This window comes from Hyla sarda, chromosome 4 (genome assembly GCF_029499605.1).
Source record: "Hyla sarda isolate aHylSar1 chromosome 4, aHylSar1.hap1, whole genome shotgun sequence".
Taxonomy (NCBI): domain Eukaryota; kingdom Metazoa; phylum Chordata; class Amphibia; order Anura; family Hylidae; genus Hyla; species Hyla sarda.
Genome location: NC_079192.1, coordinates 290,409,441 through 290,435,487, shown reverse-complemented (window position 1 = coordinate 290,435,487; position 26,047 = coordinate 290,409,441). Strand labels below are relative to the sequence as shown.

Below are 26,047 nucleotides of genomic sequence, written 5' to 3'. Positions count from 1 at the left end.
AGATAAATGATTAACATTATGTTTAACTAATACTACAAAATAGCTTTTTTTTAAACCAAAGCCCTAATTCATTGTATCTATTTTTTACCCTTGTATGTAAGTCAGACAGTCAGCAAGATAGAAGGGCTTACTTACAAAAAAAAAGAACCCTTCTGAAATAAATATATGTTGACACCTTGAAACTATACATTACTAAGTCATGAAGAAATTACATTGCACAATCCTTTCTCTGACCTTTTCAAATTACATTTCAGCATCAGGTGAATATCCTTAGAACCAGAAGTAAAAGGTTCAATCAGTTGGTTGGCTTGAAGCTCAGCTCTTCAGCAGTACCAATTTATCTATTCTTTTCATCTTTGCCTTGGGTTTCATTCAATTCTGTAATCTAGGCTTCCTTTTTTATATTTCTCTGCTTTATTTTTTTTTCATTTGTCCTTTTTTTAAGGTTTTGTTGGAAGATCACATTGTGAAAACCACAACCATGAAAGGTTCTCCATTTATTGCGCCCTTCGAAAAGGAAATATTAAGTTGGGAGGCTAAGCTGGTATGTTCCCTTTTGAGAAGATCTCATTGAATTTAATTAGATTTTAGATTTCATCTCCAGCCCACTTCTCAGATTCCAGAGCCCAATTCCGATCATGCTTCAGTGACTTTCATTATACAAAACTTTTTGACTTTTTGCCATCAGCAATCTGTAGTATATTAAGATGGGTAGAAAAAGTAAAACATCCTTTATGTTAAATTGATTTCACTTTAGTTTTTATTATGTGAGGTTAAAGGCAATAGACGCAGTCCCCTAGTAAGAGAGTGACTCATCCAAGTGAGACACACAAAGAGACAGCTGTGCTGGCTCATTCTTCACTGTGCTTCACCAAGTAGAACAGAAAACAGAAGTTGAGAAGGCATTTCTTAACCCTACTAAAATACTTGCTTGCTGGGAACATGTGAGAAAGTAGCAGTTTGCTCCTGTAATGATACACAGATTTCATTCAGACATCTGTCTGAGGTCCTACTAGCTTTTCTAAGAATAGCTTGATTTTAATGTGCTTAAATGTGTTTTCTTTTTTTCCTTTTTTTCCCCCTCACTCAGCGTCTCTTTCAAGAGATTCTAGATTCTTGGCTTGGAGTCCAGATGGCTTGGTTATATCTGGAACCAGTTTTTGGATCAGAAGATATACTTAGTCAAATACCAGTTGAAGGAACCAAATTTGAAATTGTTGATAGAAACTGGTAAGTTTTTTGCTTTTGGCTCATAATCATAAAGGCTGACTTATAAAGCCCAAATGCCATGTTCTTGTTCACATCCTAACAGGGTTATAGTTGTAGGGAGAAGGGATGCAGTAGTAACAATGTCATCCAACCCCTGGAACCTGAGGGGGCCTAATTGCCCTTTTGCCACATAAGACAGCACCAATAATGCCCATTAAATGCCCATGGTAGGTAAGGGGTCTTGTTACAGATTACATATACATATTTTGCTTTTGGGCCCCAGGAACTCAAGCAATACCTCTGAGGCTTGGACATATGTGTGCTGGGCAAGTCAAAAAGATTGTTCCATGAGGACATTCCTTATCATATTTGTCTAATAAAGCACTGTAACATGAAATTGTAAGCAATGGTTGTTTGCAACCCACCAGGCATTTATTTCTGTCCACATTTTAGAGATATTGGATTTGCACATATTTTACATTTGGTTGTTTGCATAGTTTTGCTGAGAAATATTTATTACAGTTGTCAAGGTTCCCTAAGAACCTGTTTATACCATATATGTTAAGATGGCGATACACCTTCAGTACACAATTGGTCAATCACTATCTCTCCTAATCCATCTATACACATGCACATTCATCACAGCCAAATGTAATTGTATGCTCAGTGAATAGAGAGGAGGGGAAAGTCAGTGCTAGACTGTGCTAGCAGTGGCATATCTCTATGAGAACAGGAGGGCTGGGCAGTTAAAATCCAACATGGCCAATTATTCTCACCTCTGACTTCATCTGGAGGGGAAGAGTCAGAAAGCCCCCATATACTTTACACAGTTAGCTGGTTCACCTGAAGTCAGTAGATTTAGCTTACTTTTGACTTATGTTTATGGGGACCTTTAGGCATCCTCCAACAGCATTAGAAACAAAGCGCAATGAGAGGAAACTTTAAAAAAGGACTACTCAATGACTATAATAAAAAGGGAATCAAGAGCAATCTGGGGTATAATGTGTGCTTGGGCTATTGTTAATGACCATTTAAGGATAGACCGTCGTGTGATAGTCGTAATCAATTTCTTCTCTTGTCTGTATTGACAATGATCAGGTGGCTAACTTAAAAAAAGTTATATTTTAAGAATGTTAATAAATATGGCAATTACAGATTCTTGTTATAGAATGTACCAAAAGTCCCCTTTCTGTACATCCCCGGCATTGCAGAAATATGGCATGTTTCCTTAGTGACATTTTTACTTTGCTCTTTTATACCTCTTTTTTGTTCTAAATCCTCCTTTATTTCATAATTATTCTGTTTCTACTGATGCTTGCAAAAGACATCATACGCCAAAGTCATTAATTTTCTGTTAGAAGACTTTCTTTATGTGGGAACCTTTGAAGTCTTGAATTTTAAGCAGCTGACATTATTGTAGTCCAAATTTGTCTCAGCCAGCATTTAATAAAATTTTCAAGAAATAATTTTCATGGGAGCCTTTTCACCTTATGACTTCTAAGTTGTAGGGAATAAATCTGCCTAGTTGAATTCTTGGATAGGAACTAATAATTGGTTTTCTCAGCACTGCTGCTTTTATGTAGAAAGGATATTCACCTTGGGGTTCAGGCTGTGGATTCAAATCTAATATGCCGCAATAGATAAGACATGTAATATTAGTTAGTACTATTTATTTAAAAAAATGTATTCTTTCTAGTACAACAATGCTATTAATTGTTATCCATAAACTATGGGGTTTATTACCATCAATACCATCAAATTGCTTCCAAGTATTGATGGACAGATCAAGAGAATTTGGGTCTTCAAGTTTCATGTATTACTGGTCGTTTGTCTTCTGTCCATCTGTTTCAGTACTTTTTCATAAAGCTGGCCCACAAGTTTTATGGCTGTTATAATTGAGCCTCAATGAACAACCAAAATGAACAGGAAAATGTTCCTTATCCGAAAAGAGGTGTTGCTTATTGGAAAGGGGTTTGGCACTGGCTTGAAATGGCTTGAAATCCTTCTGGCACGCTACCTTTGTCTAAGTTTGTACTGTCTAAGAATTGGATAGTTTTTGTAAATCCCCTCAAGAATATCTTCAACTATAACTATTTGGATTTCAAGCAATAAAATAGGCTTCATAGGGGAAATGTATCAATATCTGTACAGAGGAAATGTGAAGCAGCTGTCCATAGCAACCAATTAGTTAGCTTATTTCATGTTTCAGAGGCCTTTATAAAAATTAAAGAACACATCTGATTGGTTGCTTTGGGCAACTTTTCCAGTTTTTCTTCTAAATAGGTTTTGGTACTTCTTCTCTTATGTCTGGTTAGATCTGTGGTAAATCTTGTTATAGATATGCCAAACCTAAAATATCAGTATAGTAGTACATGTGCTGTTTTCCAAACTCTGACCTATCCCCATTACCTTTGAGGTGACAGTCCAAATCAAATCATTAAAGGCCTAATAAAGCCTATTGTTTTTCTTTTTTAAGATTAATACCCATTTTTAAGTAGACAGTAAGTTATAATGGAGAAACACACCTAAATAGGTGGTGACAATCCCTGTACAGCACAGTAGAAAATATTGGCCCTCTGTAAATGAATGAGTGAGTAAAAATAAATAAATTCTCAAAAATAGTATTATCGGAGAGGAATGGAGAAATCTTTAAAGTTGATCCTTGTTTAAATTGTACAATCCTTGAATTGTTGATCCTTGTCTGAAGGGAAAAGAGCTTTATTGTCTTTTTTCTCACTATAAGTGGGACCCTGCAAAACCAGCAAACCAGCAAACTAGTTGACTTACTAATTTTAATAGAGAGGTTTTGTTGATAAGTGAGGATGTCATTTTGGGACCTCTAACCATTATGAGGCCAGGAGTCCAACAACTCTTAGTTTTAAACTTATTGCCAGTGGGTACTATAGGAAGGAGTCTTGAAGTCTATTAAAAAATGACAAACAAAAAAAAGAGAGATTTTTACCACTAACCAAACATTGATGGCATATTATGTGGATCTACCAGGAATGTCAATGGTATTAATTTCCATTTAAACCCTCAATTTTTAAAACTTCATAAGTAAGAATGGTATAATTTAGAAATAATAAATAAGTTATAATGCAATGAAAGTCACATTGTACCTTGATTACATGAAATCAATATTATAATATTATAATAAATATTCCTAAGACATATATAGTTATTGCACATATCTAACAGCCTGTATATTTTCATATCCCTTAGGGTGCTTATTTGGTGGAATTAATCATGCATTAGCTGAAGTTCTTAAATTATTTTCCTATCAACATTACCCCACAGGGACGGCATGTGTATAATTGCTGTAATTACGTTACCTATGTACAAGCTAAGCCACTCTTGGTTTATGGAAAAACTGCAAGATGATGAAATCAGATCTGTCTGAATTACAATGTAAATTCCTTAGGAAAACTATTCCAAAAGATGATTTTTATCTCAGACACCTTTCGGTTCTCCATTGATACCTGAGCAAATAAGAAATGGCAAATTAGGTTGTATGATATAAGAAAGGAGGAAGTCTGTTTACTAGATGGGCACAAGAAACAAGTGTAAACTCTAGATTTCAAGCTTCCAGACAAATTATTTACTATTCTTTTTGCACTAGTAACTATATATTATTAGCATAATACATTTTTGGCAAATCTATTAAACCATGACACTTGCACCTCTGAATACATTGGCCGCATCTTACTCATTGGCTCTTTGTTTATGACTGTATATAAAATGTCCGTCTTCATAAATGTCCCCATTTGTTCATTTTAGACATTTTCCTATATTAAGAAATTTTCTATAACTTTACATATTATAATTGTCATGCACAGGCATGTATTGCAGGAGTTTAATGCAGAGTCTAAATTACAGTAGTGTTCAAGGCCTTAAATGAATGCCATCTTTGTTATATGGGAATCATTAGCATTATTTTTTGAGCATCTATTAATACTGGACATCTGTAATATGTCCATTACCACTGGGGAGCTAATAAAGTGGCTGGAAAATAGGGTTTCTTAGTCCTGATTGAGTCTTGTGTGTGTTGTTCAACTTCTAATTCTTTGGGGACCTGTTTCATTTAAGTTTACCCTCTAGTTAAAGTGGTTGTGCCACAAAGGAATTTTTTTTACCTAGCCAAAGGATATATAATAAATGTCTTATCACTGAGTGTCCCTGCTGGCTGTTTTCATTGGCTGAAATAGGCAACGGCGCACATATTAAACCCCTATTGCATTTAAACTCCTTCTTACTGGAGAGGAGAAATAGGAGGCTCAAGATTCCTGTTCTATTAATCTATTAGTGGATGGACCCCAGTGATCAAATATCCTATAGATACATAATAAATGCACTTTGTGGTACCACTTCAAGTGCTAACTGAGAAACTTCAACTTTAACCTGGTATTTGTCTCTGATGGTATCATGTCTCTTGTTGCTGTTCAGATTAGTCCTATTAATCCCACTATCAGTCCAAATAAGTATTTTTATTTTTTATTTTACAATAAATATAGAGACCAAAAAGATATAACTTTAAAATCACTGAATACATTGGTTATCTTGTTACAATAGCAACTATAAGGATTGGGACGTGTTTGCCAGCGAGGGAACAGGTAGTTTCATAAGTTAATGTGTTTGAAGCAAGAAAAACGGCCAAGGGTGAGGATCTGAGCAACTTTGACAAAGGACCATATTGTAAAGGCTAGATGGTTGGGTCAGAGTATCTCCAAAATGGTGGGTCTTGTGGCGTGTTCACTGTATAAAGTGTTCATAGTCTTTACTACCCATGTGTATGGACAGAGAAGGTTGGCTTGTCTGGTTGGATCTCATAGAAAAGCTAATGTAGTAGAAACCTTTGAAAGAATTAATGTTGACTATAGTAGAAAGTGTAAAAAGGGGTCAAAACACACAGTTCAACACAGCTGCAGAGTGCTCATACTGACACCTTTCTACCAAAGTGCCAGTGCCTACATTGGGTATATGGGTAACAGAATTGAACCATAAAGCTATAATTTTTATTTTAAATACTTTGTGTATGGTTGGGTGCATATCTGTCACTAAAATGGGGCAGAGATGGCACCAGGGTGCACTATGGGAAGAAGACAAGCTGAGTGAAGCAATGTGATGCACTGCCCAGTGTTTGCTGATAAATCCTGGAATTCATAGGAATAATACTTTGACACACACACCCCTACCTAAAAATGGTTGTAGACATAGTACAACACTATTAGTTGTCTCTATTGGCAGTGTTCTCTTTCGAAAGGCTGATATGACCTTCTGCAAAAACTGTTCAGGAATAGTTTGATAAACATGACAAATAATTCAAGATGTTGAGCTGGTCTTGGCCTGTAATGTTATGGCAATGTACTGTGTATGACAGACACCATGTACTATATCATGTTTTCTTTTGATCTCCATGCATCCATGCTCTAGACATGACTTGGAAGAACAATAGATTTTGTTCTTTGCCGGTATTTGTTGTCTTTCCATTTGTCTTATTTTGTTTCCTTTGACATCATTACTACCCACAGTCCTCTTAATGAGCTCTCTCATTTCCCAAGAAAAAAAATAAGCAGTGTTGATTTATTGAACCGGTTAGAGCAAATAATAGAATAGGATCAATCCAGCATTGTGGGTTAATGGCACCGAACAAAGCTCAGTCATAATTAGATGGACGAAGGACTTTCCTTGTCCAATGTAGCTAGAAATGAAAAGCCCCTCACCAAAGTGTATTAGAGAATAATGCATTCAACCTCAGCAGAATTACTGGCCAGCACTTTCTATTTATCTAAAGCTTAAAAAGCAGCTGTGTTTTTGTAAAAAGCTATGAATGTTGCAGTTGTATTTAAAGGTATGGAGAAAGAAAAGATCACCCCTTGTTTTGTAATAAGGGGATTTTCAATTTGAAAGAGAGAGAGACTGTTGTGTGAAGTATGGTTATTACATTCACAATATTCTATCTTGCTCACCAGGAGGCTAATAATGAGGGAATCTATGAAGAAGGCCAACGCCATGAGGGTTATCTCACAGCCCCAGATGCTGGATAAGTTGAAGGAAGCAGAATTGCTGTTGGATGACATTCAGAAAGGCCTGAATGATTATTTGGAGAAGAAAAGGCTATTCTTTCCAAGGTAAACAGTCCATTTTCTCTGTCTGCAGTGCATGTTTGTATGAAATGTTTGTTCAGATGTCACTCAGGTTACTTTTTTTTCCTGTTCTTTACACCACCAGATTTTTCTTCCTGTCCAATGATGAACTGCTAGAAATCCTTTCTGAAACAAAAGATCCACTTAGAGTTCAGCCACACCTTAAGAAATGCTTTGAAGGCATTGCTAAACTTACGTTTAATACCAAGAAAGAAATAACCCACATGGAGTCATCGGAAAATGAAAAAGTTGAGCTGGTGCTGAGAATAATTCCATCGAATGCCAAGGGCCTAGTAGAGAAATGGCTTCACGAGGTGAATATGCTTAGTCTTTGCTTAGGAATGATTTAAGTCTTATTTAATCTTTCCAAGATGATTTCTGAAGCTCCATGTTGATGGCGTCATTTCATGTTGCTTCTGCCACTCATACAACACAACAAAAGACAGCCAGGAGATGGCCACAAGGTAGCTTAATAAGAAACCTATATGTTTTTTTTTCACATAGAAGTCATACATATCATGTGCACTGGAACACCTGCTAAAGTTTTCAGAAGTACTCCTTATCAGTAGTCATTGCACATGTACATACAGTATGTGTCCTTTCTTAACTAATCTCTAAATTCTACATATCCTGCGGTGTACCACCGTTTGTTGCCACATTTTCAGGAAAATTAATGTGTAAAGTAAAAAACAAGCTCAATTTTGCACAGTGTGAACCCAGCCTTAGTCAGATTTAAACCCTTTCCCCATTTCATAAAGTTTGTTTGTGTCCGTAAACAACAACTTTTCAACAATCTCAGTAATGTAAGGACTCACAGTCTATTTAAGAAGTCATTTCCATAGAACATTCATCTTTAGACCACATCTCAAGAAAACATAATATTTTTCCCAATGTACTTGAACTCTGAACAAATTATTTGCATTCGTTAATCTTAATTTACCACTTGCTTGTTCTTCTTTACGCAACTCAAACTCTCCACCATGTGGTGAACCAGGATCTATCAGGTAAGTAAGGATAGTAAAAAAGGTAACTTGTTGCAGAGACCTTATCTATGTTAAGTATGTAATAAACTATAGTCTTTATTTAGCAATGCTACCTGTGTACCGAAAACTGTAGCTAGTGTTCTCTATCTGCATGTACTTAATGTATAGACCATCAGTTCTCTTCATCTCTTTTTGTGCAATGATACCAGTGGTCTGTTGTTCTGTGTAGAATGAAAGATACACTAAGCATGTTTTCTTGACCCAATATCATAATGTTGGATGCTGTGTAGTTTTGTGTTATGAAGTGTAACTGTTATCGAATTGTCCGCTTGGGTCTCACACACACAGAATGCATGTCCCATAATAGTTAGAGAGAGACAAGTTTGTTTGTTCTAGCTCTGTGTTGAGAGGGGTCTCTATTATTGTTTGAGCGGGTTGAGCCAGACGTCTTGTGAAGTTCTATGTGTTATTTGGGCTGGTGTTTGTTGGCTTTGATAAAAATCCTTGGTTTCTTCCAAGAGCTGACACATTTCTTGGTGCATGTTAGCTGTTGTCTTGTCAGTGTAGCTGTCCCTGGTCTTGTGTTACATCTAGTGGATTAAGCCGTTTTTATTGTATCATTTGTGTCTTCACTGAAAATTCCTTTGACAGTTGCAGCTTTGTTAATTTTTGATGTAACAGTTTTAGTGTGCATCTTGTCACTAGAATATAGTTTAAAATGTTCCTTAATGTAGCATGAAATTATTGGTTAGTTTTGAAATAGATGTGAAATCATGTGAAGAAAATAAGTATTGCATCCGATCGAGATAAATTCACTGTGGTGTTTTATGGCTTTTTATTCCTATGTGATAGTAATAATGTCTCATGTAGGGATGGAAGCCATGAAATACATTGTGAAAAGTCATCATCTAAAATGGGGGCCATAAGCATGGAAAATGCAATGGCTGTGGACCTATTAGACAGTGTTCCAAAATGAGTTCCGAAAGCAACCCAGCATTCAATGCTCAAATTTATCGTTTTATACCATGAAAGTTTGAGCATTAAATAGTAGGCAAAACTCTATAAATATAGTATAAAATGTGATGTTATGTTGTTACAGCAGACTTAGTGAGGACTGTGCACCAGCCAGGCTTTAGCCTACAGTATATTGATTGTTGTACGTCATTACAAGTGGTTAACTCTGGTGGCCTCCATCCTTATTTGCATTTCTAGATATGTTAGGGATTTCCTGGCTATAAAGATAAGCCTTTTCTGCCAATGAGAAGTTCTCTCATGTGTTTGCAGATGTGTTGGACACAGAGTATAAACAGAAAGTTTTTGCGGTATGCAGAATTATGGTACATGCTGATTTCCTAATAAATATTTCCTAATAAACCAGTATACAATTCAACAGGATTTTATTTAAGTACAAACAAGCACTTAAAATATCGATTTCAATGCTACTGAATATTTTAACAGCTATGTATGAATAATATAAAAAATAAAATCTGCAACTTTACTAGTTTGTCTCTGCTTTCCTTTCTTTGTGCCTCTGTAACATCTTATGTCACTGAAGTCAGTTTTTATTTCACTCCTACTATTTGGTGTTTGGCTTCTATAGTGTGAAGTACATTAGCATGACAACAAAAACAATAGTCTTAGAAACAAACAGCATTTAACACTACATAGAGCACAAAAAAAAAAAAAAAAAAGCTATTCAAGGGCAGTGCACTAGTACTACTAGTACTAAACATCTTATTTCTCGATGTAAAAAAAAACATAAAAAAAAATATCTTTAAGAATAAAGTTTAGGAGGCTTTGCCTTTAAGCCTCTACTGTAAGTCTGCTAGTTTGCAGTTATATATTCATATCCATTCACTTGCTCTCAAGTGCAGACAAGCTCGTCTGGTGTCTATGGTTCTGGTACATGTAGTCCATCACCTCAGTTGCTGAAGTTCAGTAAGATAGATGTTGAATGGTCAGTTATAAAATTAATTGTCCATGTTGCATTTTTACCTGCCAATCTTTGGCATTTGCATACAGGTTAACAAACAATGGTAAAATCAAAACCACAAAAGGGTTGGGTAGGGATTATTCCTATGTATATGTGCTCAGACAGTCCCCCACCACTGCCTTTCTCATGGTGCACAATCCATTTTCTCATCACTTTCTGGTGTCAGTCTTTACACAAGGAAGTGCGCAGGCTGTCTTGCTTGAGACATTGGCTGGCTACACGTCTATTTTCTTCCATTTGGCCCTTAGCACATGGCAATAGAAAAAATTGTCCCTGGACATTAATTGTGCCATAGGCAGTTGTCCACACTCTTAGTCCCTTGCCCTGCTCCTGCTTCTTTGGTGCATGTTGTTGCTATGCTGTCTTCAGTGTTGTGCGAGTAAATAGCAGGCTGCAGCATTAGGACTTGTTCACATTGCCATCAAGCTTAGTTATACAGAGCTCTGTTAGAAGGTCCGTCCGAATGTCGGGAGTTTAGCGGAGAAACAAATAGTGCATGCACTATTTTTTGTTCTCCTCTAACTTCCTGTAAATTGACGGATCTCCGATGACCCCATTCAGATCAATGGGATCCGACAGGACCCGGTGGAGTATGTTGTGCTTAGATCCATTTTTGGGGCCGTTCAGCATAAAAAAAAAACAGAATTTATATCCAGTCTGAATGATACATAGATCTCCATTGGTATTTTAAGGGAAGTAGGAGAAAATGTCTCCAATAGGAACATGTCTCCAATAGGAAATGTATTAGCTGCATATTCAAAGTGCTGCTATTTCTAAGTGCATTGAAGAGATATTGCAGGAGACTGACTTGGAGTTTTCAACTGCAACATCTGTGTTTTTGCTGACTGCAAATCTAATGAGATTAGTCATAAATAAGTCCCTATCAGACTGGAACAGATATCATGGAGTCCCGGAGAAATGGGACTACTTTAAAGACTCATTATTGAAGGCAACAGAAGATTGCATTAGACTTGTCAGTAAAAGCAGAAAAAGGAAGAGACCACTGTGGTACTCAGCAGAAGTGGCCAAAATCATAAAAACTAAAAGATAGCATTCATTAATTATAAAGCAATCCAGAGCAATGAAGATAGGAAAAGCTACAAGACTAGGCAGAAAGAGGCCAAGAAAGTTATATCAACTTATAAAGCACAGGCAGAAAAAAAACTAGCTCCGTCTGTGAAAAAAGGGGATAAGACATTCTTCAGATATATAAATGAAAAAAGGAAATTAAAACAAGGAATAACTAAATTAAAAACAAAGGAAGGAAGGTATGTAGAAGAGAATGAAGGGCTAGCCGACTGCCTTAATGAATACTTCTCTTTAGTTTTTTCAGAAGAAAAAGAAGGAAAAGGACCTCCATTAGGGAGGAAGACTAATGAATCGTTTGATGCAAGTGTCTTTTACAGAGGAAGAGGTTCTAGATTTGCTGTCTAAAGTGAAGACAAATAAGTCACAGGGGCCTGATGGAATACACCCAAAATTATGAAAAGAGCATAGTGGTGAGCTAGCAAAACTGTTAACAGATTTATTTAACCTGTGTATAAATAAGAAAAAAAAGAAAGAAGAGGAGGCACCAATCCAAAGGAACTACATGCCCGAGTCTAATCACTATCACCTGAACATATCCCAAGAGAAGTAGTGCTACTAAAATATCCATGGGGTGGTGCGGTGGTGCCAGGGCAGAAAAAGAAGCAGGCAATAAACTATGACTAATAAACAGACAGTCGTTCCGTGGATGCATGGAATAGCCTTCCTGCAGCAGTGGTTGCTGCAAATAAAGTGGAGTTTAAACATGCATGAGATAAGCATGAGACTATCCTTCATATAAGATAGGGCCAGGGACTATTGATAGGATTTAGATTATTGGGCAGACTAGATGGGCCAAATGTTTCTGCCGACACATTATATGCTTCTATACAATAGAAAATGAGTGTATTATATGTAATTCACAGTAAACACACACAGTGTATCAGTTAGGCTTAGAAAAGGGGAAGTATAAAGATACATTTAGGGATATTCCATAAGCCAAACTGTGTTGTTTCTCTCTTTATGCTTCCTGTTATTCTTCTTTCTGATTCTATGTATTTATTAAACATAAACAAACATTAAACCTGGTATAAAACAATCATAATTTTTACATGGTGACTATCCCTTACTACACTGCTACCGTCATTCATGGTTGAAATTAAGAATATACTATTAAAAAGAGGCCAATGAGAAGAAATGTAATGTCCAGGTCTACAACTTCTAAACAAATTTACAATGTGTTGATTGAGGGAATGCACTTTCTTTACGATTTCAAATGCCAATATGTTCTTGTTGAGCGCCGGTGTCCTTATCTTTAAAGATCTTGGGTAAGGAACTAGTTTAAATTATCCACCATTTCTACAGTATATAAAAGTATTTATAATACATATTAGGATGAAAGTTTTCCAAAACCTTTCAGTTCAGTTAACCATAATCTATCTCAGGGGTTAGGCAATCTCCGGCACCGCCGCTTCGGCCGAAGCATCATGGGAGATGTAGTGCAAAACATTTGCAGTGTCGAAGGTTGCATCGGACATTGCAGATGGAATGAAGTTCATGCAGTAGTGAAACTTGTACTGTACCTTTGTGACTTGGGATCTTCTGCTCCCGTTTTTCGTATAGACTGGTGTCTGCAATAACAAGATATGAACACATTGGGTCTGTATGCAATAGTTATTATTGCTATAAAAGTGGGCTTAATGCTTACTTAGTCTCTGAAGTTCAACAAGATAGATGTTGAATGTTCAATCATTCAATTCATTGTCCCATGTTCCAATCTTTGGCATTCGTATACCGGTAAACATTGGTAAAAAAAAAAATGAAAGGCAGAACATTACAGCTCACTCAATAAGGGGTTGGGTGGGGTTATTCTTTTTATATAGATGTGTTCTGCCAGGGCTAAAACAAAAAAAAGTGTGTACTCACCTCTTGCGCTCCTCCCTTACTGACTTTCTCACGGTGCACAGTCTTCTTGATTCCTTCTCTGAAATTCTATAATTTGAATGTAGTCTGAAAAAATCCCTGTAAGTTATTGCTCCAGAGTCTATGCAAGAGCAGGATCTCTGAAGTGCTAACCTATTAGGTTTATTATTGTCACTTTTTACTACATATGTAGCGATCCTCAATAGCAAATGCCAAGCTCCTTTTTCCTTTTATGGCTGATGGCCAGGTAATATTAACATTCTTAAAGGGTATTCCGGTGAAAAACTTTTTTTTAAAATTTTTTTAAATCAACTGGTGCCAGAAAGTTAAACAGATTTGTAAATTACTTCTATTAAAAAATCTTAATCCTTCCTGTACTTATTAGCTGCTGAATACTACAGTGGAAATTATTTTCCGTTTGAAACACAGAGCTGTCTGCTGACATCATGAGCACAGTGCTCTCTGCTGACATCTCTGTCCATTTTAGGAACTGCCAGCGTAATAGGAAATCCCCATAGCAAACATATGCTGTTCTGGGCAGTTCCTAAAATGGATAGAGATGTCAGCAGAGAGCACTGTGGTCATGATGTCAGCAGACAGCTCTGTGTTTCAAAAAGAAAAGAATTTCCACTGTAGTATTCAGCAGCTAATAAGTACAGGAAATATTAAGATTTTTTAATAGAAGTAATTTACAAATCTGTTTAACTTTCTGGCACCAGTTGATTTGAAAAAAAAAAAAAAGTTTTTCACTGGAGTACCCCTTTAAGGACATCAGGATTAGCAGAGCTCACTGGTTTAATAGTGAGATATATCTGATTTTTTAAGATGATGTCCATTTTGTTTTAAGCCTGCCTATGATAAGTTTAAATGAAACAATCCGTTCATAAAAACAGAAAAAAACAAAAACAAACTGCTTCAAAATCAGGTTAAAGGTTCCCTTTTATGTGTCAATCCACATTTATACCATTTCCTATCATTTTATCTCATGCTCAGGTCTCCGAAACATTAATTAGATTGCGATTTCACAAGGTCAACAATAAGTGTCTTGTTGCAAACTTTCGAATCTAATAGCGTCGGAGCAGACAGCATAAACAAAGCTATACGTTCATCTAGACAGAAGAGTGTCTGCAATCAGAGAAACCCTTCAGGACAGAAAATGCCAGTCCCATGCCATCTGTTATCCATGGGTTCACAAAGGTGCCTTTTCTGTGCTGATATTTGAACCTTGGCATACAACGTGTGCTTTGGATTTGTTCCACTACACAAATGCATGGTTTCAAAAGAAACTTGACTGTATGAGGTTACAAAAGTTGCGTTTGAATAATTCCTTATTTTCCCAGGGCCTCTGACTGGCGTTTTTGTCAGTTCTGTATTTTAACCCATATTGTGTTGCAGTACAAGTGTTGTCATGCACCATGAAATTAGAAATCTTGTAAATGGTGTGCATTACCTTTGACTCAATGAATTACTTTTGTTGTTCTGTTTCTTTAGACAAATAATACATTCAGCTGCAAACTTGCACTATACCCAGCTCAGCAAGGCTTTCTTTTTAATCAAGAATACATTTTTTGTTTTTTCAAATCAAAGAACAAAACCACCACAAACTATGGAAACTATGCCGCATGTAGACATCTTAAGGGTATATACATCTGTAAATCATTATTATGGAAGTAATCTAATGAAATTAAAAGGTGCCCTTCCCCTTAATAGTTTAGTGACTAGAGGTAAAAATCAGGATAGGGTGCAACATTCTCTGTACACCCCCATTGTAATTTTTACTAGATGCACGCGAAGTGTGGTATAAACAAGGGACATGCTATCCTATATATACTTTTTTGCCCAACTCACCTCATGTTAGATTTGGAAAGGCAGACTGGGATGTGTTATATAGTAAAAACCTAAATCTCATTTAACTTTTTGTCTTTGAAGTACCATTTTCATAAAGAATAATATCCCCTTGAATTTGTTTAGTGTTTATAGAGTAGTATAATGTTAAGAAGATCCCTGTAAGGCAATTTCTTGTCTTCATAGTCAAACAGTTATGTTTGAGTTATAGGCAGGGTTGGACTTGGGTACATAGGGCTCACCAGAGCAATTGATAACATTATATTGATGGAATTGATGCACTTTCCAACTATATGAACACAAGGCCTGTTCAATTTTACTTTGGAGATATCCTTTGCTAAAACAGTTTTTTCTAAAACTGATTTTCTTCTATGGGGGAATTTTCGAAGTAAAATCAATCCTATCATTATTTCATGGTTATTCCAATTTATGTATGAAGCCAATCTTCAGTTATAACTCCTTATGATTCTGTAGGAAAGTCATTCATTCATGTAATCTTATACAACTTCTTTCTTCTGTCTTGAGGTTTCTTTATGTACCACCTGCAGCAGGTGGCCTTCTGGATTCTTTGGTTCCACAGCATACCAAATACTGTCCACTATCACCAGATTTCCTTTCACCATCACTTCTTTCAGATCTGCAGATAAAGTAAGCAAAATATAATCTACAACCATCTTGTGGTTTATAACAAAAAACACATTCCTTCATTGTTTTACAAAATAAGTAGCATAAAATAAGGGACCTAATAGATAAACTCTTTAGCCCAACCCTCCAGCTTCTTCTGGGGCAGATGAATATGGCCCTAAAGAAGCCAAAACAGGTGAAATTCTGTCACTACTTCTTTACATTTCTTTGTGGTGCTCTACACTGATAGTATTAAGTGAACAATGTGTATTAATCACAGCTTACATACACATTCATCTACAAGGCACTAGTGGGTGTGAAATGTTACGCTGCTGTGATCATGGAGGTTGCTACATATGTATGGTATGCAGGCTCTGACTGAACTATAGGGCAACAGGTGGATCCTGTGGTGGGCTGCTGAATTTCGCCAAGATATGAGATTTTCACAAAATTGTGGCAAAAACACACCTGATTCAAACAAATCATTGTAAATCTGTTATTTTATTTTTGTTTTATCCTAAAAGTTAAAAAAAAAGAGAAAACAAGTTGTACATGTATTTGCGATAATTTGCGATTAACTTCAGGATGGGCCCCTGGATAAATTTTATTTGTGGGCCCTAGGCAGCTTACTTCAACACTGGTTGTATTTAGTTGTGTATGCAACTAAGGTTTGTAATGTGCAAGGTAAACATTTCCCCAACAAAAACATAGATTCCACAATACCTCTAAAGGTGCCCTGAGATATCTTGTTCTAAAATGTTAGCAACATTTAAGTCATTCAAGTTATGAGGCGAAGCCATCCTGAATCTGGGTTGGTTTTTCAGTTCCTACCACAGATGCCCAAACAGATTAAAATCTAAACAATTTACTCCAACCAGTCCTAAATAATTTAACGATGTTGTAAGGCACAATATCCTGTGGAAATAAGCCACTGCCAAAGTAAAATTTACAAGGTTGCTAGGGGCCAAGGTATCCCAGGAGAACATAGAGTACCACAGTACTTCTGCCATCTAGCCTTCTTCCCATAGTAACTTCTGATGTCATCTGGTCCCTCATCTGGTACGCTACAGAATCTGAGCATCCACATTAGGTAAAAGAAAATGGGATTTATCAGACCAGGCCATTTCCTTCTATTGCTCTATGATCCATTTCTGATGCTCAGAAGTTCAGTGTGAGCACTTTTAGCAGTGGCCAGAGGTCAGCATAGACACCCTGACTGGTCTGGTCTGACTAAATACACAGTTTCATACACAGTAAGCTCCTTACATGCATGGTTGTCCATGACCCTATTGCTACTGTATCAGATTCTCTTTCTTGGGACACCTTTTGGCGGGTCGTAACCACTTCATATTGAGAACACTCCACAAAACCTGCCTGTTTGGCGATGCTTTGACACAGTCATTCAGCCATCACAATTTAGCTCTTGCTAGTTAGTTTAATGTAATAGAAGCCATAAACATATACAAGGGTAATGGTAAATGGCTGTGTATGTACGTCTCCTACCTGGGAAAGAGATTGCACCAGGACAAGTCATGAGAAGAAGGCATTCTGTGTTCTACTGAGAAGAGAAGAGTGTTGGTTCCTAGAATTATTGTGTGCCATGGAAGCTCTTTGATGGATAAACATAACTTAACATGTCAGTCTCACATTTGTTACTTACTCAGACTACAGAATGAGCATAATGCATACACCAAACACCCAAAAACATCCATGTTTCCACCCCTCATCAAATATGAACAATAAATCCCAGCATCATACACACAATATACTTACTGGTGCCAACTACAATCTTATAGTAAACAAAACAAGTTGCACCTTATATAGAACGTTTTCTTATTAGAACAACAAGGCAAAAAATATTTAAGTTTTGGGCTATAAACTATATATACAAAAGTACAGTGCTTGAGATTCACAACAAATATATAATTTAAGGACATAAAATGTCTAGAAATAGTTTTAAACATAAAAAGTAGAATGAAGTCCAAAATTTAGTATTAAAGTCCCTTGAACACAAATCCAATTTCAGTTAGGTCTTGAAACTGTGTAATTTGTTGTGGAATGGGTCATTATTTTATATTTGGTATGGGTATGTAGAAAGGGAGCTTCTCTTTCCTTGGTCACCCACTGGGATGGCATTTTATTACACAGGTATTATCATGCATAAGGACTGATAAGCTTTTGGTTACCAGCCTTTATGGTTATATAATGTTATACCATGCTAATACAGCACCATGTACCACAACAGTAAGGCTATGTTCACACACACAGTAAAATCAGCCATTTTTTTTTTTACTATAAAGCAGTTATGATTTTTTCCCTGCATTCAAGTGTTAAGGAGGTGGGGCCTATATGCCAAGCCGTGTCTCCAGATCCCTTGATGTTGACTTACACAATATTAGCAAATCTGCATATGTAGGGACACATTTGTATAGAGATCCACAGGAGTCAGAGTGACAGCCAATCAATTACTTTATTAAGTAGTATAGAATGAGTTTTAGCAAGGAGGGTAAAATAGAGTCCAGAGTTTGACAACCTTACACTTATGAACTGCCAATAATTTCTACACTACAGACTTTAAGATAAACTGGTTAACCAGTAACATGGATGGCAAATACAACTTCATTGGTTATTGGCTATGGCTATCAAAGCAGCAAGAAAAAGAAGAGAATGGGAGTGACGAGACTTCATAAGAAAATGCTGTACGCCTCTACCTTATCGCTATAGGTCATCTGTGCCTCAGTCCATATAATATGTGTTCTAGCCAAGGTTTCTCCAGTCAACGACAATCCCACAATGGAAATAAAACCTTTTCCAATATGCACATCAGGTATAAGTCAGCATTATTCAAAAGACAATAATGTATATTCTCATAACTTTTAAAGGGGTACTCCGCTGCTCAGTGTTTGGAACAAACTGTTCCAAACGCTGGAGCCGGCGACGGGGGCTTGTGACGTCATAGCCCCCATGACATCATGCCACGCCCCCTCAATGCAAGTATATGGGAGGGGGCGTGAGGGCCATCACACCCACTCCCATAGAATTGCATTGAGGGGGCGGGGTGTGATGAGATGAGGGGGCAGGGCCATGACATCACAAACTCCTGGCACCAACACCAGCATTTGGAACAGTTTGTTCCAAGCGTTGAACAGTCCTCTTCAACTGATAAACAGTAAATCAGGGCAACTGGAGGATAGACTGTCTAGCCTCATCTCTCTCCTGATTCACCAGAAAGAAGCATTGAGCAGAATGTCACAGTTAGGTGTGGTTGTGTTTTTCTTCTCTGCCACTTATCTGTACAGTGCTATAGGAACAAACAGGTGCATAATGGTGGCACACACAAGAGAGGTGCATAACAATTAGACAAGACACATTAGTCAGAGACAGCCTAGGAAACAAAAGTTAAGTTGAAATAGGCCTTCTCCTGTTTTTAATTTTTCAACAGACAGAAATAAAGCCTTCACACACAAAATACAAAATAAATTCACTTTTATCTAAGAGCACAGTATACAATAATCTTCCCTATATTTACAGGTGGCGTACTGTTACGCCTAGCGCTCCGGGCCCCCGCTCCTCCCCGGAGCGCTCACGGCGTCTTTCTCCCTGCAGCGCCCCGGTCAGTCCCGCTGACCGGGAGCGCTGCTCTGTCATGGCCGTTGGGGATGCGATTCGCACAGCGGGACGCGCCCGCTCGCGAATCGCATCCCAGGTCACTTACCCGTTCCCGTCCCCTGCTGTCATGTGCTGGCGCGCGCGGCTCCGCTCTCTAGGGCGCGCGCGCGCCAGCTCCCTGAGACTTAAAGGGCCAGTGCACCAATGATTGGTGCCTGGCCCAATTAGCTTAATTGGCTCCCACCTGGTCCCTGACTATATCTAACCTCCTCCCATGCACTTCCTTGCCGGATCTTGTTGCCCTTGTGCCTAGTGAAAGCGTTTTGTGTGTTTAAAGCCTGTGTACCAGAACTTCTGCTATCCACCCTGACTACGAACCTTGCCGCCTGCCCCCGACCTTCTGCTACGTCCGACTTTGCTTCTGCCTACTCCCTTGTACCTCGCCTATCTTCAGCAGCCAGAGAGGTGAGCCGTTGCTAGTGGATACGACCTGGTCACTACCGCCGCTGCAAGACCATCCCGCTTTGCGGCGGGCTCTGGTGAAAACCAGTAGTGTCTTAGAACCGGTCCACTAGCACGGTCCTCGCTATCCCTCTCTGGCACAGAGGATCCACCTCCTGCCAGCCGGCATCGTGACACGTACTACCTGCCACACAACAAATCAGTCATCAAATGTGTTTCTCCCACATGTCAAAAGGTCCCATTATTGGGGCTGAAAACTTTAGGACTTCTACTCCCATTAGAGGTACAGGCTCCTCACAGCCTCAGCCTGCAGACTGAGCTACACCTAGTAGCCAGCTGTCTTCAGAACCTGTGCTGATTTGGGCCACTCTGAAAACCTGAATTGGACTGGAGGGGAATTAATGGACCCACTACCTACCTAACTACTGCCTTTCATTCCATAAACATCCAGGCCCAATAATAGCCTTTGCTAATGTCCTCTGCAGCTATGGTATTCTAAGGATTGAACTATAACCAGATTTCTTATATCTCACCCAGCTTTCCCTAGTTTAGATATGTGCATCTTGAAGCTACATATCACAGGTATTTCATGTCAGCGATGCTTGACATAATTTCTGTCACTCTCTCACAACATGTTCACAAGATGCCCATCGATGTTGCACCTTGTAGATCCTGCCCACTAGTAGGTTGCAGAACCATATATGCTCAACTGGCAATAAATCTGCAACCAGGCAGGCCAAGCATGTGTTGTAATCTGAAAAATACATTTTAAATGCTTGTGGTATGTGGGAGAGCATTATCCTGCTGAAAAATGCCAGCTAGAAGCCCTGCCCTGAGAGGCAACACGTGTGGCCACAGGATGTCCTGCAAATATCACTGAGTCATTGGATCTAAAATAGAACTCTGATTCGTCAATAAAAACAATACAGATCCAGTCTGCAGTCCAGGTTTCTTGTCCATGACATTACTGCAACAAAGATGTCTGCTTGACAATGGAATGATCAAATTGCCTTTTGCTAAGCACCTGGAAATTGCTCAGGCAGAGACAGGGGTGTGTAGTGAAGGAGACACCTGTGTCTGGACTGGACGATCCGGAGCCTGTTCACCATTGGTCCCAAAACCTTATAATAGCTCGTTCACATATGTTCTGGTGTCAGTCATATTTTTAGTAAGCAACGTAGGGTAACTGATGCTACAACTGATCCCATTCATTTGAATGGGACAGTTCACATTCAGCCAGCTTCTTAAGTTGGACCCTGGATGGTTAGACATGTCAGACGGGGGAAGGCATTTTGCTGCGTTCCTCCACCCAACATTCAAAAATAATGGATGCACTTTTGTCGTCATTTGTGGGATCAGTTGCATTGATTTTTTGGCTGGGTTCACTGAGATGGATGCCGGACATATGTGAACCCAGGATAACAGTTAGGTCAGAACAGCCTAGACGACAGGCAGTCTCTCAGTCCAGCACCTCAAAGTCTGGCAATGGGTTAAAATGTCTTCATAGAGGCATGGCTCTGCAGGTAACAAATTTTCCAAACCCAAAAAAAAAGACAGATAACACCTAGAAAAGAACACATGGTCATGACTACTGGCTCCAACCAGTACTGTACCAGATATTACATAACCTAACCTATCCGCAACCAATACCGTGAATTGACGACTTTAACCCCTTAAGGACCAAGCCCATTTTAACCTTAAGGACCAGAGCATTTTTTGCACATCTGACCACTGTCACTTTAAGCATTAATAACTCTGGGATGCTTTTACTTATGAATAGTGTTGCTCGCGAATATTCGCAATGCAAATTTTATTCGAGAATATCGCATATTCGTGAATTCGCGAATATAGCACTATATATTCGTAATTATGAATATTCGTTTTTCCACAGTACACATCACAGTGATCATCCCTCTCTGCTTCCAGCTTGTGTGGTGTAAAGAAGGCTCTAATACTACTGTGTGAGACTGGCGTGCAAATTTTCACATATGCGAAAATTGGCATATGCGAATTTTCGCATATGCAAATTTTCGCTTATGCAAATTTTTTAATATGCACATTTTCTCATATGCAAATTTTCGTATTCGTGAATTTTTGCATATGCGAAAATAAAACGCGAATATTACGAATATGCGAATTTAGCGAATATATGACGAATATTCATCCATATATTTGCGAAATATCGCGAATTCGAATATGGCCTATGCCGCTCAATACTACTTATGAATTTGATTCCAAGATAGTTTTTTCGTGACATATTCTACCTTAACGTAGTGATAAATTGTCGTCAATACTTGCATCATTTCTTCTAACTTTGAAGCTCTCTGCTTGTAAGGAAAATAGACATACCAAATAAATTTTATATTGATTCACATATATAATATGTCTACTTTATATTTGCATCATAAAGTTGACATGTTTTTACTTTTGGAAGACATCAGAGGGCTTCAAAGTTCAGCAGCAATTTTCCAAAATTTTCAAAATCTGAATTTTTCAGAGACCAGTTCAGATATGAAGTGGATTTGAGGGGCCTTCGTATTAGAAATACCCCATAATTGACCCCATTATAAAAACTGCACCCCTCAAAGTATTCAAAATGACATTCGGAAAGTGTGTTAACTCTTTAGGTGTTTCACAGTAATAGCAGCAAAGTGAAAAAGAAAATTCAAAATCTCCATTTTTTACACTAACATGTTCTGGTAGACTCAGTTTAGAATTTTTACAAGGGGTAAAAGGAGAAAAAGACCCCCAAAATGGGAAAGCCAATTTCTCTTGAGTAAGGAAATACCTCACATGTAAACGAAAAGTTCTCTGTGGGTGCACTAGAGGGCTCAAAAACGAAGGAGCGACAATGGCATTTTGGAAAGTGAATTTTGATGAAATGGTTTTGGGGGGCATATCACATTTAGGAAGCTCCTACATTGCCACAACAGCAAAAAAAAAATCATACTATTTTGAAAACTACACCTCTCATGGCACATACCATGGGGTACAGTGAACCTTAGCACCTCACAGGTGTTTGAAGACTTTTCGGTAAAGTTGGATGTATAAATGAGAAAAAAAAATGTTTTCACTGAAATGCATTTTTTCCCCAAAATTTACAATTTTTACAAGAGGTAAAAGGAGAAAATTCCCCCCAAAATGTCTAACCCCTATTTCTTCTGAATATGGAAATACCCCATGTGTGGACGTCAAGTGTACTGCGGGCGTACTACAATGCTCAGAAGAGAAGGAGCCACATTTGGCTTTTGGAAAACAAATTTTGCTGAAATGATTTTTGGGGGGCATGTCATATTTAGGAAGCCCCTATGGTGCCAGAACAGCAAAAAAGCCCCTCATGGCACAATATTTGGGAAACAACACCCCTCAAGGCACTTAACAAAGGGTACAGTGAGCCTTTACACCCCACAGGTGTTTGACAAATTTCCGCTAAAGTTGGGCATAAAAAAATGACAAATTAGATCTTTTTTCACAAAAATGCTGGTGTTACCCCCAAATTTTTCATTTTAAAAGGGGGTAATAGGAGAAAAAGCCTCCCAAAATTTTAACCCCCTTTTCTTCTGAGTATGGAATTACCCCATATGTGGATGTAAAGTGCTCTGCGGGCGGACTACAATGCTCAGAAGAGAAGGAGCGCCATAGTGCTTTTGGAGAAAGACTTTGTTTGGAATGGAAGTCGGGGGCCATGTGTGTGAGGGGTGTAGTTTTTAAAATGGGATCACATGTTTTTTTGTGTTTATGTCAGAGCCGCTGTAACGGCAGCCACCCCTGTGCAAATCACCTCAAATGTACATGGCACTCTCACTCCTGAGCCCTGTTGTGCACCCGCAGAACATTTTATGTCCACATATGGGGCATTTCCGTATTTGCATTACAAATGTTGGGGGTCTTTTTTTCCTCTTACCTCTTGTGAAAATTAAAAGTATGGGGCAATAACATGCTGGAGTAGACCCCAACTTTATTTTTTCATAAGGGGTAAAAGGAGAAATAGCCCCCTATAATCTTTTTTAGGCAATTTCTCCAGAGTACAGAAATACACCATATGTGGCCCTAAACTGTTGCCTTAAAATACGAAGTGAGAGAGAGCCATGCGCATTTGAGGCCTAAATAAGGGATTTGCATAGGGCGGACACTGATGCCAGATTTAGGCTTGCCTCCGATACCAAAATTACCCTACTGTATTGTTTCCAAAACTCCCGGCATGCCTGGACAATCAATGGCTGTCCGGCAATACTGGGAGTTGTTTTGCAACAGCTGGAGGCTCTGTTTTAGAAACAGTGTCGTGCTAGACATTTTTTTAATTTTATTTGGGGGGGTAACTGTGTAGGGGTATATGTAGTGTTTTACCCTTTATTTTGTGTTATAGTGTAGTGTAGTGTAGTGTTTTTAGGGTACATTCACACGAAGGGGGGGGGGGTTTACAGCAAGTTTCCCCGCTGGGAGTATGAGCTGCAGCGGAAAATTTGCTGCATCTCAAACTTTCAGCGAGAAACTCATTGTAACCCCCTGCCCGTGTGAATGTACTCTGTACATGGGGGGGGGGGGGGGGGCAAACATCCAGCTGTTGCAAAACTACCACTACCAGCATGCCCTTTGGCTGTCTGTGCATGCTGGGGGTTGTAGTTGTGCAACAGCTGGAGGCACATTGGTTGCAAGACACAATTTGCTACTTAACTCAATGTTTTGCAACCAGCGTGCCTCCAGCTGTTGCATAACTATAACTCCCAGCATGTATGGTCTATCAGTGAATGCTGGGGGTCATAGTTTGCAACTGCTGGAGGCACACTGGTTGCGAAACAATGATTTAGGTAACAAACTCCGTGTTTGTGTGCTTTCGCAACCAGTGTGCTTTCAGCTGTTGCAAAAACTACAACTCTCAGCATGCACGGACAGCTGAATGGCATTCTGGGACTATAGATATGCAACAGCTGGAGGCATACTACTAACACTCCCAGCATGCCCTTTGGCTGGCCGTTCATGCTGGGGGTTGTAGTTATGCAACAGCTGGTGGCACACTGGTTGCAAAAAAAAAAGAGAATTTGTTACTTAACTCAGTGTTTCCCAACCAGTGTGCCTCCAGTTGTTGCAAAACTACAATTCCCAGCATGCCCAGACAGCCGAAAGACATGTTGGGAGTTGTAGTTATGCAACAACATGAGGAGAACAGTTTGGAGACCACTGTGTAGTAGTGTCCAAACTGTAGTCATCCAGATTTTGCAAAATTTCAACTCCATGCATGCCCAGACTGTCCAGGCATGCTGGGAGTTGTAGTTTGGCAACTCTTAGAAGTCACCACTGATCTTCACTGCTGCCTCCACCACTGCCTCCGCAGCCGCCTCCTTACTGCCACCGATCCCGCTGCTGCCTGCCACTGTTCCCGCCGTCCTGAAGTGCTCCGGCACCCGCCGCCATCTTCCCCCCGCTCTGCCCGGACATCCAGGGGTGGGCAAAGGGGGGATTTCAACTTTAACCCCCCCTCCCCCAACTTACAATGGTCGGTCAGTCCTGACCGACCAATGGAAGGGGATAGGAGGAGGTAACAGTCTGCCAGTCTCACTCCTATCCTTCAGGATGGCCGGAGCTGTCTCTGACAGATCCGATCATCCCTATTTTCCAGCGATTGGGTCACCACAGACCCGATCAGCCGAGAATCACCACAAATCGCCGATCGGCAATTTGTGGTGATGGCTGATATGGAGGGGTGTCTCAAGGCCCTGCCAGGGGTTTGCGCGGGGTGCCTGCTGAATTCCCCTGGGCGTATAGGTACGCCCTGTGTCTTTAAGTACCAGGATGTCAGGGTGTACCTGTATGCCCTGTGTCCATAACAGTTAACGCACAGACAGCACTGATGACAAGTAGTACGTTATTGGAGAACACCTTACAGCGCACCTGAAATAGATATGATCATTTAACTATATATATATATATATATATATATATATATATATATATATATATATATACATATTGCTTGCATATTACCACCATACTGCACCGCTGTGCAAACCCCTAAGCAGCAGCAGGACTGGGACCATAACTGTACGTACACGCTGCTTGTACCACGCGCTGTGCAGGGAGATGTTGCTGGTGGTGCTGTGGGAGCCAGGGATTGTGCTTGTGAGATGGTAAGTGCACTTCCGGTGCTAATGAGAAGCCGAGGAAAAGCTGCACCAATCGGTCCAGTGTGCTGCCGATGCTGTGAGCAGCTGAGGTTCCATGGTGCACTCCGG

The 26,047-nt window shown here is 39.1% G+C and overlaps 1 protein-coding gene across 1 annotated transcript in view; it reads left to right on the top strand.

Annotated features, from left to right (window-relative positions):
- Positions 1–9,827, top strand: part of LOC130369340 (dynein axonemal heavy chain 3-like) — a 101,356-nt gene extending 91,529 nt beyond the window's left edge. Inside the window, exons 18-22 of the mRNA XM_056574480.1 lie at positions 446–544; positions 1,091–1,230; positions 7,179–7,337; positions 7,438–7,666; positions 8,347–9,827. Of these exons, the coding sequence (XP_056430455.1) occupies positions 446–544; positions 1,091–1,230; positions 7,179–7,337; positions 7,438–7,666; positions 8,347–8,364 (645 nt within the window). The 3' untranslated portion in view covers positions 8,365–9,827. The remainder of the gene's footprint in view (positions 1–445; positions 545–1,090; positions 1,231–7,178; positions 7,338–7,437; positions 7,667–8,346) is intronic.
- The last annotated feature ends 16,220 nt before the right edge of the window (positions 9,828–26,047 follow it).